This window comes from Labrus mixtus, chromosome 23 (genome assembly GCF_963584025.1).
Source record: "Labrus mixtus chromosome 23, fLabMix1.1, whole genome shotgun sequence".
In the NCBI taxonomy this organism is placed as follows: Eukaryota; Metazoa; Chordata; class Actinopteri; order Labriformes; family Labridae; genus Labrus; species Labrus mixtus.
Window position 1 is genome coordinate 3,656,477 of NC_083634.1, and position 17,449 is coordinate 3,673,925.

At 43.0% G+C, this 17,449-nt stretch overlaps 1 protein-coding gene across 6 annotated transcripts in view; it reads left to right on the top strand.

The window, feature by feature from the left end:
* nrxn2b (neurexin 2b) overlaps nucleotides 1-17,449 on the top strand; it is a 702,861-nt gene that overhangs the window by 266,288 nt on the left and 419,124 nt on the right. For 5 of the 6 annotated variants that reach the window (XM_061031595.1, XM_061031601.1, XM_061031599.1 and 2 more), the window contains 4 exons: nucleotides 670-1,108; nucleotides 5,722-6,105; nucleotides 10,341-10,544; nucleotides 14,124-14,150. In XM_061031595.1, coding sequence (XP_060887578.1) covers nucleotides 670-1,108; nucleotides 5,722-6,105; nucleotides 10,341-10,544; nucleotides 14,124-14,150 — 1,054 coding nt within the window. The remainder of the gene's footprint in view (nucleotides 1-669; nucleotides 1,109-5,721; nucleotides 6,106-10,340; nucleotides 10,545-14,123; nucleotides 14,151-17,449) is intronic. The other variant, XM_061031597.1, reaches the window with a different exon arrangement.

A 17,449-nucleotide genomic window follows, 5' to 3' on the forward strand; every position in this document is an offset into this window, starting at 1 on the left:
ACTCTGCGGCCCCCAAGTGGCTGCTCGGCGTTTGATTCTTCAAAGTGTTGAAGGATTTCCGTACAAAATCCTGGAACTCGAGTTAACCGAGCACTCATCTGACCTAAATTTCTGGTTGAAGGATCGTGGGTTGCAGATGGAAAAAAAACAGATTCTGAGGCAGGTTGTATCAGCTGCTTTTAGATAAATTCAAATGATTGACTTTGGAGAAAAGTCATGCATTTTATTCATCTTCTGATTCATCACTTGCTGACAGGATTTCCCAGCAGCCTCTATAACTGACACTTGAAATTAATTTGGGTAATTAGGATGCATCTGCAGGCGCTCATGATTATGGACAGAATGTTCTCCTCTGTTGCAGCTCATTTTTTGTATTTTGGCCTTGGCGAGGTCCAATTTCATACAATATTTAAATTCAAGATGTCCTAATTAAATCCTCCATCAAAAGTCCCGACAACTCGGGGCGCTGGTGGCGCAGTGGGTAGTGCGCGCGTTCCATGTATGGAGGCTGTAGTCCTCCAAGAGGGCGCTTCAAATCCAAGCGATCCCCACTCCCTCTCTCCTGGATTTCCACATCTGTCCACTGTCCTGTCTCTCCAATAGAGGCACAAAAATAAAAACCACATAACTATAGGTTGGTAACCACTGTCTCTCCTCTCTGCTCTCCAGGTGGTGTACAAGAACAATGACTTCAAGCTCGAGCTGTCCCGTCTGGCCATCGAGCGTGACCCAAAGATAACCCTCAACGGTGACTTGGTGTTCCGCTGCGAGGACGTCGCAGCCCTGGACCCGGTCACCTTCGAGACCCCCGAGTCCTTCATCTCCCTGCCCAAGTGGAACACCAAGAAGACGGGATCCATCTCGTTCGACTTCCGCACCACGGAGCCCAGCGGCCTCCTGCTGTTCAGCCACGGGCGCCCTCAGGGGCCCAAGGAGCAGAAGCCCGGCAGGGAGCTGAAGACTGATTACTTTGCCATGGAGCTGCTGGAAGGGTATTTGTACCTGCTGATTGATATGGGCTCTGGGAAAACAAAGCTGAAGGCCAGCAACAAGAAGGTCAATGATGGGGAATGGTGCCATGTGGATTTCCAGAGAGAGGGGAGGAAAGGTGAGTGCAGCTTAAACTGTTAAGACAAACAGCTGATCCTAAATGACACTGTTTATGTGCTAATTTTTTATCGCTTTGTTTTTGGATGTAATTCAAACTCACCATCAGAATAGTTATATAAAAAAAGATCCAGATTGTTGTCATTCACAATTATGTCACACGACTTTACTTTACTTTTCCACCCAGAAACATTTAGAAGTATCATTTACAATCAGTATTTGTGGGGCGCTGGTAGCATTGTGGTTAGTGTGTGCGCCCCATGTGCAGAGGAGACTGTAAGTCTGCAGCCTGGCTACTCTCTTCTGTGTGCTCTCCTCTGTGTGCTCTCGTCTGTGTGTGCCTGAAGCCGAGCCCCTTGACCTTCTAATTTTCAACATAAAGCTCCGGAAATAAAAATATATGTAGTGTACATGTGACATATTACAAACATACTAGGTGCTTATATACGACGGAGGATTAGGGCCATGTTAAAAAAATATATATTTTTTTAAATTTCGAGATTAAACTCGTACATTTGCAAGAATAAAGTCGTAAATTTACGACTTTAATCTCAGAAAAAAAAAAAAAATGTAACGTGGCCCTCGTCCTCCGTCGTACTTATACATTCAAGACTAAATAAAAAATAAGCAATTTCGCCATTCTATATGTATATGTGCTTTTTGAGTTCTAAACGCACAGCTCAATCAGCAGCGTCGGTTCAGCTGTTGAAACAAACGGCGCTCTAACTCTCCCCGCTGCGTGACTCATTTGAACGTCTTTTCATTCATACATTCATTTGGGCTTCTTGTAAACCTCGGGCGTGTGACTCCATCTTCTACACTCTTATCTTCTTTTGGCGCGGTGGTAATGTTTGAATTAATCATAGGCCGTAAATATTAATTAATGCGTGAGTTCGTAAACTGCTTCTTGACCCAGCACACTTGCCGTTGTAAATTTCTGGAGGAGCGGGGCGCCAGAGCACATGAGACGAGAGCACACAGACGAGAGCACACAGACGAGAGAGCGCCAGGATGCAGCCATACCCGACTCTGTGCAGAGGCTGTGGTCCTCAAAACGGGCAGTCCGAGTTAGAGTTCAACCTGCATGTCATTCTCTCTCTCTCCCCCATGTCTGACTCTATCCACTGTCCTATCTCTAATTAAAGGCATAAAAAAAGTCCTCAAATAAAAACACATTACACATTATTTTGAAAAAACCTTAACCGTGCACTTAGGGGAAGAATGTGCAACAATTTACATGTACATTTAAATGTAGCAGAAATCCAGTCTCTCCTGTGTAAATGTGTCTCTGAGTCATGACTGTCTACAATGAGTGAGAAGCTCGAGTCCCGCGGGCTGTGTTGTTGTCAGAGCCATGTTTACATGGACGGGACGGCCGGCTCCTCCCCTTGTGTATAAAAGCTGTTTTAGTCAAGAACTAGAGAGAAGAAGAAGTAGGTCATTCTGTGTCAATTTACATGCAATGTGAAGCTACAAGCTAACTAAAATGTGCTAACATTAGCCTGCTAACACAACAATAGACAAAATTGCTCGCAGCGGAATGGTGCTAACTTATGTTGCGTTCCATTTGATAACTCCTTCGAGCAGATATGAGGGGAGAGGGGTTGGAGGTGTCGCTGCAGGAGAGTGGAGGCTTCAGTATTTGAGTTTAGAAGTTTGTTTTGGTTTCATGCTGGTGCTCAACGGCGACATCTAGTGGATTAAAAAGTCTCACATTCTTCCTTTAACGTGTACAAGCTCTAATTAACCTTTTAGATATTTTATGAGAGCTTCTTTAGACGGCAAACTTGAAGAGGTCATTGGGTTAGAACTTCTGACATAGTGTCACAAATTATCAATCACAGAGAGGGAGCTCAGTTTGCTTTGTCTGCAACATCAAACTCTCTCTCTGCTAATCAAAACATGATGTCAGTGATACATCTAGCTGTATTTGTTGAATGTGTATACAGATCAGAAAACTAATACCATATGTCATTATTTTGGGGGTTGAAAAGACAAATTGTAAAAACATTCAATTACATAATTTATACGAATAAAGTACATCTCTTCATCTGGCAGCTGTGAGACTAACTGTAAAGGATGCAACGTAATCCTGCAGGACTAAATAAATACTTCAGAAAATTGCTCCTGTCGATTCCTAAACTGGAAACTGTAAAACAGGCTGTTAAGGATGCAGCACGTTCATTCAGGGCAGAGGTGACTAATCAGGAATATCCAACATCAAAGAATATGCACTATGAGCTTGTTTTCTCTAATGAGAGGCTCATTTGTTTTTAGTGACTGACAACATTACCACAAGGATTACTGCAGAGACGGAACTTTTTTTAGGAGCTTTTAATGAGCAGCTTTTAGTCCTCCCTTCAAAGACACCAGACTCCATTAACAATCGGTCTATTTGATAAAAACACAAGAGTTGATGGTGTGACACCGTCATGACCGATTAGTTTCTGTTATTGTGTTGTGTTTGTCCTGAGTTAAGCCTTTAAGACACCAAAGTCCCACAACAATTTAACATTTTTGTATTTGATCAAGGTCCGTTGTGCATCAACATCTCTGTGATCTGCTCGGTAGAAAAACAGTTTTTGATAATGGGGTCTGGTGGCCATGAAGAGGAACACAGTTCTTTCTGGTTTGAAAAATAAATATTTCACCTTCACAAACGGGTCTATTTTTGTTGTGATCTTTTCTCTTATGTTATAAAACAGTTAACATACTTACATCTGTCAGTAACATACGAGTACATTTAGTAGGAATACTTCAATAAGGCAAATTCGCTTTGAAAAAAAAAGTATGTTGCAGCGACTCAGGTCTATCTTGCAGCTGCAGGCTGTACCAAACTAGTTGAGCAATTTCTACGTTTTTGCAATTTAAAATCTTTCACCCTGAGAATAAAGGGCCCTGACTTTTAAATATCAGAAATCACCTTCAGTGGGTTTTGTGGACGTGTGTTTCCTGTTTGTTTTGTTTCTATGTCTCTGGACTCCATGTGGGCACAAACAGAAACATCTGCAGGCCTGAGTGTGTTGTGTCTGATGAATCGTCTGTAGGTGGGCAAGCACCTTGGATATTATGTCTCCCCCTAATGACGTCTTATAATGAGGACGGGATGTGAATGAGAGACTGTGAGTTTGTGTGTCTGTGAGCGCGCATGCTTGTGATCTCACCGCCGCCGCCGCTGAAATTGGCTTTTAATAGAAAATTAAGACGGAGTCGTTAATCACCGAAAGAGAGAGGGGGACTTTTGTTTCACCCACTCCCTGCTGCATTCTGCTTCCCTTCTCCTCCATTTAGCCTGTTACAGACACACACACACACACACACACACACACACACACACACACACACACACTCGTCTATTCTCTGTGTCTTTTGTATGCCCCCCCGTCTGTGTTCTCTGTCCCTAAATCATTCACTTACTGCCTCCCCACCCCTCAATTTACTCACCTTCCCAATCACTAAACCTCATGACCCCCCCCCCCCCCCCCCCACCAACCCCCTAACTCAGCTGTTCAGACCTCACACGTCTTCAATCGATGCCAACAGTTATTAAAAACACACTTCAAAATCAATCAGAACATCGAAGGTTGATGCTCTGACATGAACAGAAATACACACCAGTGTTTACATAACTGATGTGAAACCTGTGTATCTCATCACATAAATATAAAACAGGTCTTTTAAAATGTTTTATCTTACACTTTATGTGCAGCCCACATGATGATTGGTTTTTAAACACGTCTTTTAAAGCCTGGGGTTCAACATTTTGACCTGCAAGGATTGTTTTTTAAACCAGAAGCGTACGGACAAAAATAGTCGTGACCTGTCATTAACAGACAGCATTACTTTAAAGTAAAACCTTATTGTTTAATGTCCTGTAAATAGGACACCAGATTATCAAACAAACAATTAACTATTGAAAGGAAAGTGTTTACCGATGTTATTTTGCACACCCCATGTACAGAGGCCTTAGTCCTTGAAGCAGGCGGCCCGGGTTCAAATCCGACCTCTGGCTCCTTTCCAGCATGTCACGTTCACGGTCAATGTCAAGGTTTCTTTATTCGTCTCCCTCGAGATAAATTTGTCTCAGGAAATTGCTGCACAGATAATACATGAAACAAATATAAATGGTTATTACAAATGTGCAAAACATTAGCTTATCCCTGCTAAATAACCCATAGCATTTGCTTGAGTTTCCGTACACACACACACACACACACACACACACACACACACACTCCTACAATCACAAACGCATACACACTGTGCACATGTGTGCATGCATTTGTGTCATCCCCCTCTCTCTCTCTCTGGCCCCGGTCTCTGACTCTGTCCACTGTCATGTCTCTCTCATAAAAGCATTTAAAGGCCAAAAAAGCCAATTTCAGAAAAGCATATTTTTTCAATCTGATTCCATAGATTAGACTTCTTACCTTGTTCATCCAGTAGCACTGCCCCCTGCTGGCCAGATTAGATGCTGGTTGAAAGCACTTCCACATTGTTCATATGATGCATCAAACGACTATATTACAGTCTGTGATGTTATTCTTTAATGACAAATGTTTGGTGGTTTAATGTCTGCAGAATAATAACATTCCTTGTTTTCTTGTGCTTTAGGCTCCATCTCAGTGAACAGCCGCAGCATGCCCTTCAGCTCCCCAGAGGGCAGTGAAATCCTGGATCTGGACAGCGTCATGTACCTGGGCGGGCTGCCTGAGTCCAAGTCTGACCTCATCCTGCCGCCTGAAGTGTGGACAGCGCTGCTGAACTACGGCTACGTGGGCTGCGTACGAGACCTCTTCATCGATGGCAAGAGCCGCGACGTCCGCCGCCTGGCTGAGATCCAGAGCGCTTTCGGCGTCAGCAGTTTCTGCACACGCGAACTACAGAAGCGGTGCAGCAGCGCTCCCTGTGGCAACGCAGGTCTGTGCAAAGAGGGCTGGAACCGCTACATATGTGACTGCACCGGCACTGGCTTCCTGGGTACCAACTGTGAGATAGGTAAGCAGGGAGGTGTTGGAGAAGAGAATGTTTTTATTGATCGATTGTCAAAGGGATGAAGTCATTTAAATCAAGAGCTGAAGGTGGTTTTCTTCTACATTAAAATACATTAATCGATCCAGTTTGCACTAGGTCAAAACTGTTTCACTCACAGTTCACTAAAGGAATTACACTCAGGGGTGCTGGTGGCGCAGCCTCAAGCGGGCGGCCCGGGTTCACATCCCACCTATGGCCTCCTTCCCGCATGTCATTCCCCACTCTCTCTCCCTGATTTCCGACTCTATACACTGTCCTATCTCTCCATTAAAGGCATAAAAAGTCCAAAAAATAATCTTAAAAAAAAAAAAAGGAATTACACTTTTTTTTTGTTTTTTGTGTTACTGCAACATGTAAATGGAAATAATAGAGTTTTTATGTCGGGGACCAACACCAACAAATCCATAATTTTGAGGAGGAGAACATGGTTCTCACAGTGATTTACTACTTGAAATAAAAGGTTTTTGGGTGGTTAGTGCCCACGCCCAGGCTGCGGTCCCCCGGGCAGGCGGCCCCGGGTTCGAATCTGACCGGTGGCGTCATTTTCTGGCTCTGTCCACTGTCCTATCTCTACTATAAAGGGACATAAAGCCCAAAAATAAATCTTAAAAAGAAAAGTTTTTTAAATGAACCCCTTACTAACATCAGGTGATTGTCGTTAGCTCAGTATTTGAGCCCACTGGCTGTCATCACAAAGACCAGTCTTTATTAGCGCTGCATCTAGAGGTGATTCTTCTTTGTTTTTCATTGTTTCCAGTCATCTACTGTACCAACTTGTGAAATGAGAGTTGGAGTTGGGAGTGGTCATCTGTCAGCTGCACTTAACTGCAGTTGTCTGTTCATTGTTATTAATTACTAACTATTGTAAAATGATAGTGACAGGTTTGTGATGCGATCATGGCCCATGCCTTCTGCTTCCTTTTTCTTTTTCCACACTGACTTTTTTTTTTCCAGCATTTAATCAATAACTGCTAGAAGCCAATACTACACCGTACTAATACTCCGACTATAAATGGAAAATAGAACGCGCCCTGCAGGAAAACATGTCTTTCTACATCTCTGTGCACAATATGTTCATAGAGATTAAAAGCGGTGCATCCAACAGATGTCTTCATCAAACTGTACAACGCCCCCAAAAAGTCTGTTTGAACTCCAGGTTATCACCCTGTGAAATGTTAAATGTGGATACTAATGCAAAGCAGTGTGTTCTAATTTAAAGTAGAAGTAGAGATATATATAACTTTTTGTACACTCCAGTCAACATGGCAGAGAGTTAAAACAAGTACACAGACATTCAAACAAAATGAGCATTTCTACACATTTGACAGCGCGCCGCCTCGTGTCTGACACAACCAAACAGCTGCTGTATAGTAGGGGAAGTGCTCCTCAGGGAGGCTGCTGTGTGTGAACCAAATGCCACCCAAGGCAGGGTGGCATTAGGGTCTGTTGGTTGGGATGCTGGGGCTGGGGGGGGGGATGCATGCAAGCATACGCAGTGTGGCAGAGCAGCCAGGCCTACCGCCGCCATCTGTGCCAGTCACGCTAAAACCCAGGTGGCTCGTATGCAACAGCGAAGGGAGGCGAGCCAGTCAAATGGCTCCACGTCCGTCTGATTCATCCCAATTAGTTGCAGACGCCGCGCTTCACGGTGTGCCTCTGCACGTCGGGCGGAGGGTTGAGTGAGCCATGACAGTATGGGATTTTTGAGGGACAAGGAGGGTAATGAGGGAAGGAGAGATTGGATTCAAATCAGGACAGTGGAGGTGGAGGAACGTCTCTATTCTGGAGGCTGATGTTTTGAACAGTTTCCTCTTCAGGTGCTGAGATGACAGGGCAGTTTTAATGATGCTCTTCTGCCATCTAGTGGTGCTTTATGTTATCGCAGGCACTACAAATGTGTCTTTTCGAATAACCAGCCTTGTACAGTATTTCAGTGGGGCAATATACTGAGTGAAGAGATTAACAGAGTGTAAGGACAATCAATGTTATCGACGAGGGGAAGAAAACCCCTGGGGGGTATTACATGATGCCTGTAAGCCTCAGAAGATGAAAAGCATTCATGCTGTTGGGAGCTGGTGTTAAGATGATAATTCACATTCATGCTATGGATTGTTTCCTGATCGATAGATGAACACTGCATTGGGAATGCGTCACATCTTTATGTAAGTGGAGCTTCTCTTATAGAAGACGAGCTGTGTTTTCCAGAGCAGCTAGCACCGTTAGCCTCATTTTCAGAATCAGAATCAGAATCAGAATCGGGGTACATCAGTACATTTACACATTGAATTTGACTTGGTGTATTGGTGCTAAACAATTAACAAGGAAATAAAGCAGAACTAGCAACAACTTAAATAATAGAGTATAAGAAGCTATTACAATATATAAAATAGAATTAAAAATGTAAAATATAAAAATAAGAAACACAAAATGTACAAAAGGTGCAATGTAGGAGCTGTGCAAGTGGACTATGAGAACAAATCTTAGTGTGAAAAATCAGCATTCTCTAAAAAAAAAAAACTAAACTATTGGAGCTCCCCTGTGACAGTGACTCATGTTAGCCCATGGTGACACATCTCGTCCCACGCTGCAGAATAAGTGCAGCACTCAGAGGGATCTGTCACATTTACACAGCAGTCTATTCCTGGCATTGCCGATTCTCCAGAGAGAGAAACCGCCGTTTCACCTGCTGTGAGTAAGACTGTCTCAGAAAGCGAACGCACTTTCTTATTGTTTGTTGACATTTTTCTTACTTGAGGAAGGTGAGATATTGGATTAGTTTTAAATATTTCTTACGGTTACCTTTTTTTTCATTTTAACAAATGTTTTCATTTTGTGCTTTGGGAGGTCGATTCGTCATCTGATAAGAAGTTATCGGGGCTCCAAGAAGTTTCCTGACAAATAATCACTTTACTGAAATGAATGCAAAATAAAATATATGCACAGCATGACGTGGAAAACAACATGATATTATAATACAAAAACATTACATGAGACCATGTCTTTGGGGTGATATCTACACGACTCATCAAACATTCAGTCTCCCTAACATGCCTGAGAAGCTCAGCAGTGATTGATTTTTTTATCTTTTGACGGATGTGATAAGCTCTCGGTTCACAGTCACAGCTTTGATCATCAGTCAAACTGAACCTTCCTCTGATGTCATGAAGTAAATGTGACAGACACACAAACACCTCTGTTACAAATGGGGATTCTCTTGTTTTTCTTGCTACATTTGAAATGCTTTAAAGGCTTATCTATGCTTCTTGGATTATTTGATCACAAATTAATGGCTCTAAGTATGCTTCTCCAAATGTGGGATTGACCACGTGTTGTTGGCTCATCCTACCGCTGAATGGAAATAATAAAAGACAGACATTTTTTTTATAATAAAAATAAATAACATTGATTAAAATGGTAGTGCACCCCCGAAGCAGAGAGGAAGAGAGATCATTGAAACATGCACGAGGGAGGCTGTGAACACAGACAGAACTTTAGATGTGATATTTTTGTTGGTAATGTAAATAGATTTGAGTTCTTAAGCGGCCACAATAACATGTCTGTATTTATAATCTACAAATTGTAGAACCGGTGTTTGATAAATCACCACTGTCACCACGTCCACAGGAAATACCTTCATGAAGGTCAAGCAGGGGTAGCCCAGGTTCCAATTCAACTTGTGGCTCTTTTCCCACATATCACTCCCCACCCTCTCTCTCCCTCTCTCTCTCTCTCTCTCTCTCTCTCACACGCTCTCTTTCTGATTAACGACTCTATCTACTGTCCTATTGCCAATAAATGCAGAAAAATCAGCATTCCACAATAAAAGCCCAGAGACGTCATTTTGGCTCACTGATCAATAAGCCTGAACTTTGAGCTGATCTGTTAACAGGGACACATGGGACATTAAAGCCCGGTTTACACGTAGTCTAAAAAATAAACATGAACAGACAGAGTGTTCTCTGTTAAGCGAAGGTCATTTATAATCTGTCAGGTTTTAAACTGAAGAGGTGTAAATATATGAGATGAGAATATTTTCCAGAGGTCATCTAGACACAACATTGACAGTTTGACTGATGCCTCATGTTGGCTGTCGATACTGTGCTGTCATCCAGTAAACCTCCATGTTCTGTGTTCATCTTTACACTCTGTGATGTCTCACACTCTTCTGCCCTCTTCCCTCTTCCCTCCATCCCATCCAGAGGCGACGGTGCTGAGTTACGACGGCAGCATGTACCTCAAGATCATCATGCCGGTCACCATGCACACGGAGGCGGAGGACGTGGCGCTGCGCTTCATGTCTCAGCGGGCGTACGGCCTGCTCATGGCCACCACCTCCAAGGAGTCAGCGGACACCCTGCGGCTGGAGCTGGACGGAGGCCGCATCAAGCTCACTGTGAACCTGGGTAGGCCCGTACAGTCCATAGTGAATGTCCCCCCCCCGCTAACCTCCCCCCTCCCATCCCTCGTCTGCTCATCTCCAATCAAAGGACACAGAAGGGTGGTTTGACATTTTGATTTCCACTCCATTATCATTTGCCATTGTCAGAGAGTTAGGTAGGGGAAAAGCTTCTGAATGTGTCCCTCAGAGATGTTTGATTTGTTCTTACAGTCAAACACATCGCTAATTGGCTAAATGCAGAACTGACCATTTGTTTAATTATGTTGCTAAAAAAGTGCTCAAAGTCTTTTTATTTAAAAGTAATGAGGTACTAAAACAGAAACTTTTCTGCCACAAACTATAAGAGTGATATCTGCAGGAAGACTAGAAGTTAAATATTAGTCATCCCCCCCCCCCCCCCCCCCCCCCCCCCCCCCGACCTGTTGGAAGCCACCCTGCAGTCAAACTTCGCTCCATTTTATTTGACCCCTCTTCTGCCCCCATCCCCATTTCTTGGTCCCTTGTGAAGCCTCATACCACCTCCTTATGTTAAAAAAAAAGTTCCATCTCAAACAGTATACCTGGCCCTGGATCCTGAGCCTCAACCCACCAGCCTGTCTCTAAATCTTTGAAAGTGGCTCTACCCATGTCTTGCTCCTCCTCATGGTCCTGCTATCGTCCTTTTTTTTCTGTAGCTGTCTGAGGGGCTGTTATGCTCAGTTTTGCCAAATGAAAAGATATGAATTCTCACTGTAAGTTATCATAGATTAGTTAAAGAACAAATACTAGGAGGTCTTAAAGGAACGCTAAATGTGATGAAGGTCGGTGAAATAGTGGCAGAGGGTTTACAGAGAGGGGTGACTGCTTTCTCTGTAATATCCGGCTGCAGGATTGACGACATTTTGATTTAGTTCAATTCAATTGCAAGAGTGTTTAATGCTCCAGGAAGTTAGTAATGATCTTCTATCTCTTGAAGTTTGTGTTTGCATTGCAAATAAGAAGCTTCAGGTTTTAAATTAAAGCTCATTTTTAAAGTTCTTTAAACCTGCATTCTACATAGCGGCCACCAGGGGGAGTCAAATTGTATTAAACCAGATGGGGAAATAATCCCATTTTGCAGGGGATATATTCCCTCAGTTATCATTTTCTAAATTAATTTGTGGCCTCAGCTGCTAGTTTGAATTATTCATCAATACAGCATGATGTGAGCTTTGTAGATCAAGCTCCCTTATGGATGAAATGAAAGACTTGGATGCCAACGCTTTATGACATAGATACTTGGGAGTCGCAGAAAGGTGGTCCAAATGTTCCATTCTTGGAAAGTTTTAAATACCTCATATGTTTTTGATCTTTAATGATCAGTGGTATCAAAAAGGACCAGAATTCTTCTTATAAGACGAGTGTGTAGAAGATGAATGACTCAGCGTGTGTCCATGCTGGTGTCCAAATATGGTGTCTTCTGGTAATCTAGCAAGCAAGACGGTGCTGGGCACAAAGGAGGAGCATTGCAGAGGTGCACCCTGGGATATGGGAGTCGAAGCCACAGAGACAGGCATAAATTGGTGGGATAAACGAAGGTGGCTACTCTGCTCTCTCTCTGTCTCTCTGTCTCTCTGTCTCTCTGTCTCTCTCTCTCTCTCTCTCTCTCTCTCTCTCTCTCTCTCTCTCTCTCTCTCTCTCTCTCTCTCCCGGTTTCCTTCTGCTTCTCTCTTCTTCTGTCCCCTGATACGCACTCTCACCAGGCCAGCTCTCATACGATGGAACTTTTCATCCCTTCAATGGCCTGTATGTCTGCGGCCCTCGGATCAAACAGCCAGAGAGACCGGCTCACAGCTTGTAGTTGTCTGAGGTTTGCGCACACATTTTCTAACCCGCTCACCACACACAGCCCACAGCTTGACCTCCTCGCAGTCCCCAAAACAACACACCTGCAGCTAATCAGCGACAACTCTAATTTGCAATCACAATGCCATCCCAGAAAAGTCACACAGTTGACTGACACTGTTGCTCCGCTCAGGATTTTCAAAGAGCTTTTTTGCAGAGGGAAATTAATTAACCCACAATCAGCAGGGGGTGCTCAATATCTGTTAAGGCTTTAAGCCTTGTTAAGATAATTACAAGCCTTGCTAATTAGTCACCACATAAAAAGCTATAATTAGACACATTTAGCCCAAATGATATTTATTACTAATAGATAATGATGATAACCTGTTAAATATGCAAATTGTCAGATGAAGCAAAGTATGTCACTCGAGCGCCGTTAGCTGAAAATCTGCTTGATGCTGGTTAGGCAGCATTAAGCTTTATACGCAGCCAATTAAAAAGCACCTTCCACAACTCTCATGTTGGGAAAAATGTGGCTTTTCAGCCCAATGATGATTTATTACATGAAATACAGCCGACTAAAAACACACCTTAATGGCCTCCCCTTCCTCTCTACACGGTGACGCTGGTCCCTGGCTGTTTGTGTCCACTATTCTGTAGCGGTTGACAGCTCGAGACCACAACCCAACCACTCTGCCACGTGCACACGCCTTTTACAGCCACTAGATGGAGCAAAAACGACAAATTGGGAATCACACTTAACTGTTACTTTAACACTGCTTTACAACAAGCATTTTCCAGCTGAAGGACGATCACTCCACCGCTCTGACAACAACAACACTTTAGCTGTGTTTTGAAGAAAGTGTAGCCTGCATTGTTGTCGTCAGTGTGCACAAGGCGTGAGGTGGCTGGGATGTGCAGATCACCCTTTCTTGTCATTTACTGTCGGGGTTTGTGTTTGCCCAAAGTGCTGCAGAAGGGAAGAGCATTTGGTTTTTAAAAAAGGCGACACTGAAAGTTAAAGTATCGCCCACTTTAGTGCTCGCGCGACACTGCAAACAAACAGTTTGCGGGCATTATAGATTTAAGACGTTTATTTTCATCAAGGAAGAACGACTTCGAGTTGTTTCCACTCACTAATTCCTGCAGAACAAGTTTCTGCAGTTTAAAGACTCAATGTCACTCCTTCTGAAGTGAATCATTTATTCATGATGTTTGCAAGTATTTCATATTTTATACAGTGTTGTTAGGATTTAAAAAGGAAACAAACACTAACTTTCACCATAAATTATTGAGCATTATAGTTTTATCACATGGTAGGTTAAATCTTTCTAAATCTGTAGTTCATAACAGCACTGCACAAAGATAGAACCTTATAATTCAGAGGACAGGATTAGCATTTTGATGCTGTTTTTTTATTTTCAAATGCAAATAATGAAGGAATCCGTGTCGATTATTAGCATAGATGTATGATGGATATGTCAGCATTGCATTGAATGAAAAGAGCGCACATTGTCAGTCTTGCCTTCTGCCGTGCTTTTTGGGTTTTCTGGGTGGAAGGAGGGATGGATGATGGGATTGAAGGAGGAAAAGGGTGATCCTGACTCAGAGTCTGTCCCCGGATGGTGGCCCCAGAGCAATGCTTGGTTGTCTGCAGAATGTACTTTGAAGGATGTAAAATGTTTTTCTCTCTCTTTTACCTCTTCTTTCTTTCTTTTTTCTTTCTTTCTCTCTTTTTCTTTTAATTTTAATCTCACCATTTCGCTCTCTCTCCCGCCAGATTGTATCAGGATAGACTGTAGCCTCAGTAAGTGGTTCTATGCATTTTTCTGACTTTAATGTATCTGTATTTCTCATCTTGATTCTGTGCAGTTGACCTTTTCTGCCCTTTCCTGACCTCATCATGAGTGACACCTCCCTCATTACCCACATCTCCTTGCGTCCATATATCCTCGCCCCCTGAATAAGCATCTGTTTAAATCCTGTCTTCCATCATGTCTCTCATTTCTATCTTTCATTTGTATGCATCTTCTCACATCTTCTTCCTGAGCACAATTGAAGTTGTATTGTTCATTTTTCTCCTTAAGTTCTTTTTCTTTGATTTCCCCTCTTTTCTGTCATAGATTTAAATTAATGTTTCACTTCCATAATTACCAGGATTCTTCATCCTGCACTCCTCCTCGCTCGCCTGCCACACTCCGTTCTGAAATTATTTCATTCCCTCTCCCCCTGCTTATTACCCATTCTATTCATTTTCCTGTCAACCTTCTCCAGAAGGCATTCAGAAAAGGGCAACTTGACACTCCCCTGTTGGATGTTCCTATTTTCTATTATGCAGCGCTGAGCCTCGGCTCCACTCGGCTGCACACACAGGTGTTGCTTGTTTTCAGTGTGGGACAAACTGTAGTTTTGGCCCCCAGAAAGCTAATTGCTTATCCACTGAGAGACGGCACCACCTGGTGCCTGCTTGTTTTCAGAGCAAGCAAATGTTTTCCTGCCCCATGCTGACAGAATGATAGCAAACTGTTATTTCTATCATGGCCACTGACAATTGAACAACCAGTCCACAGGTAAGTGCCGCCAGCCACAGTGACCAAAGTGGAGAAAACCTGATGTTTGCCTCAATGTCTCCATGTGTACGATGTCTGTGTGATGGTGGAAAAATCAGGAGAAATCAACCAATACTGCGCTTTGTTTAGCTCTTCTGCATTGAGTAGCCATTCTGTGTTTCAGTCGTTAATAATAATTTTTAACTTGTTTAAATAAGTCTCAGAGCTCCCCAAAAACATGTCTTTGAAGTTTCAGCTGTGTAAGCGTTATCCTCATTGTCGTCACATGAACAGGACACAATACGAAACTTTCTGCCTGATTAATTGAGCAATAAGAAACCTTGTGCACTGCAGTGCCCACCCACATAGTCCCTTTACTTTCAGAAAGCATTACCCTGCAGGAGGGAAAACTTTTTGTGGACTTGTTTAGACCCTGGTCCCTGCAGCAGGGTCAGCGTCAGAACGCTGCAGTGTCTCTAGTCCCACCTTTTAGGGTCGGATTAGTACGCCTGCACCCCAACAGAAGGGTAGCAAAAAAGTAGGACGGAATGGATCGGTTGTTTTGGTACCTTTCCCAACTTTTGACAGTGGAAATGCACCAAACCAAACTTAAACGCTTGATGTAAACAGGGTTAAAGATCCCCTACTCTTAAGGGAAAGTTCCTGCTCTGGAAATGCAGCTCAGTTGAACTAAAGTTGTTCATGCTCTTAGCCATTACTGTATGTGCATCACATTTCTTCATTTAAAAGTCACTTAAAGGCTGTTCCTATCAGACAAAACCTTCAAGATCCTCTTCAAGGCATGGCAGTGGTCTCAGCCCAGGACAAATTACTTACCTTTCTTTAATATAAATCTGTGCAAACATTGGCATGACACGTAACCAAATAATGCTTTGAGGTTGTGCATTCCCTGGGTTGACCACTAGATGTCACCCAAGTACTGTAATTGCTGGGCCCTCTCTCTGCAGTGCAGAAGAGGCAGAAGAGGCAGAAGCTGAGATTTATTTATTTCTTCTCATGCCACCACAGGGCTCTGAGTCAAATCACAGTCAGCCTGCTAGAACTGACTTCAAGTCTACTTGATTTAAAATTGATGTTGACCCGAGGTCAGAACAGATGTGTGAGCTTTAAGGTGAGAGATGTTGCAATATTTCCCACAATACACACGCTGCAAGTCTGTCTTTATTCTTCTTTTATGGAAAAAAAAACCTCTTTGGTGATTTTTATATGCGGCCGCTGTGTTTAAATATTGATGCGTTTATTCACAGTTGCTGTTGGAGCAATAATCTCTCAGTCCTGGAACAACTTGGGTTTCACTAGTTCAGTTTTGTGAGGAATATTTTATTTAACCTTTACATATTTTTTTTATTTTTTTCTGGGTTAACTGAGCACCCTTGTACAGCTGTGGCCATCTTCACGGCCACTCAGTCACACACAGCACCTTATAAAAGACTGTGTGTGTGTGGGCGTATAGAGAAGAGGGGTTGCTTTTGTGTGGACGAGAGTAAAGAACGAGAGAGAAGGAGAGAGAGGGAGCAAACCAGGGCAGGGCTACAGACAACCATTTATTCAATGCCATGACATCTGCCGGTCGATTCCTCCTCCAGAGCCAAGGGCGTACCCATATTTTGGACCAATAGAATATTGCCCTACTAAAATTTGAGAGGTCTCATTCACATTATCCTTGCTGTAAAGTTGTACTAGATATTTCTAGAAAGCACTGAGTGGGTGAAGGAGAGAGAAATGTGCCTCCGCCCGCTGCTGTCTTTCACACAGAATCTTTCCTAAATCCTTAGAAATGTTCAATTCAAGCTGTTAGTGCTTCTGTCTTATGTGATTATTCTCATTAATAAATGTATTACATCACTTTTGCTTGTACAACAAATCCTCCAAAGCTGCTGTGTCCTTGAGAACAAACCACCTTGGCGAAAGCTGTGTTCAGTCACCAAAGCCTAAAGTACTAAAAAAAAACCTCTGCTTTTAAAATCGAGGCCAATGCAGAAATTCCAGAAAAGATGCATTATTTGTAATGGCATGCATAAGGCACATTATAAGTAAGTCTATGAGACAATAACTCCACATCTGTTGTGGATCCCCCTCTTTGCCTTGATTACAACAAGATGGACATTCTGATGGTTACGACCCTCCAAGTCCAAACCCTTTTCCTTCAAACTTCACTCATCTGACTTTCGGTGTTTCATCGTATTTTCCAGGGATGACAGATGAGCGCCATTCTGTAGCAGAGCACTCCAGGTAGTCAATACGTACTTTGTAATTTGCGATTTAGCAGACTGTAGGGAGCTAATGGTAGCATTCAGCTCTTGGTGCATGGATGTTATTTCTTGACTGTGAGCAGCTGTTGTGGTATCCATCTTTTTGGCCAACGTTTCAATTGCCGTCATAATCTTCTCCATCTAAGTTGGGGAAATGGTATCCACTTCACCCCTTTCCCTTTGCTTGTAGCAACGTTAACCGTTGCGCTAGCTTGAGCTCTTCTTTGGCTTTTAGGCTTATCTTGATTAGCCATGGTCAAAAGATGAATTATCGTCTCCTGTCT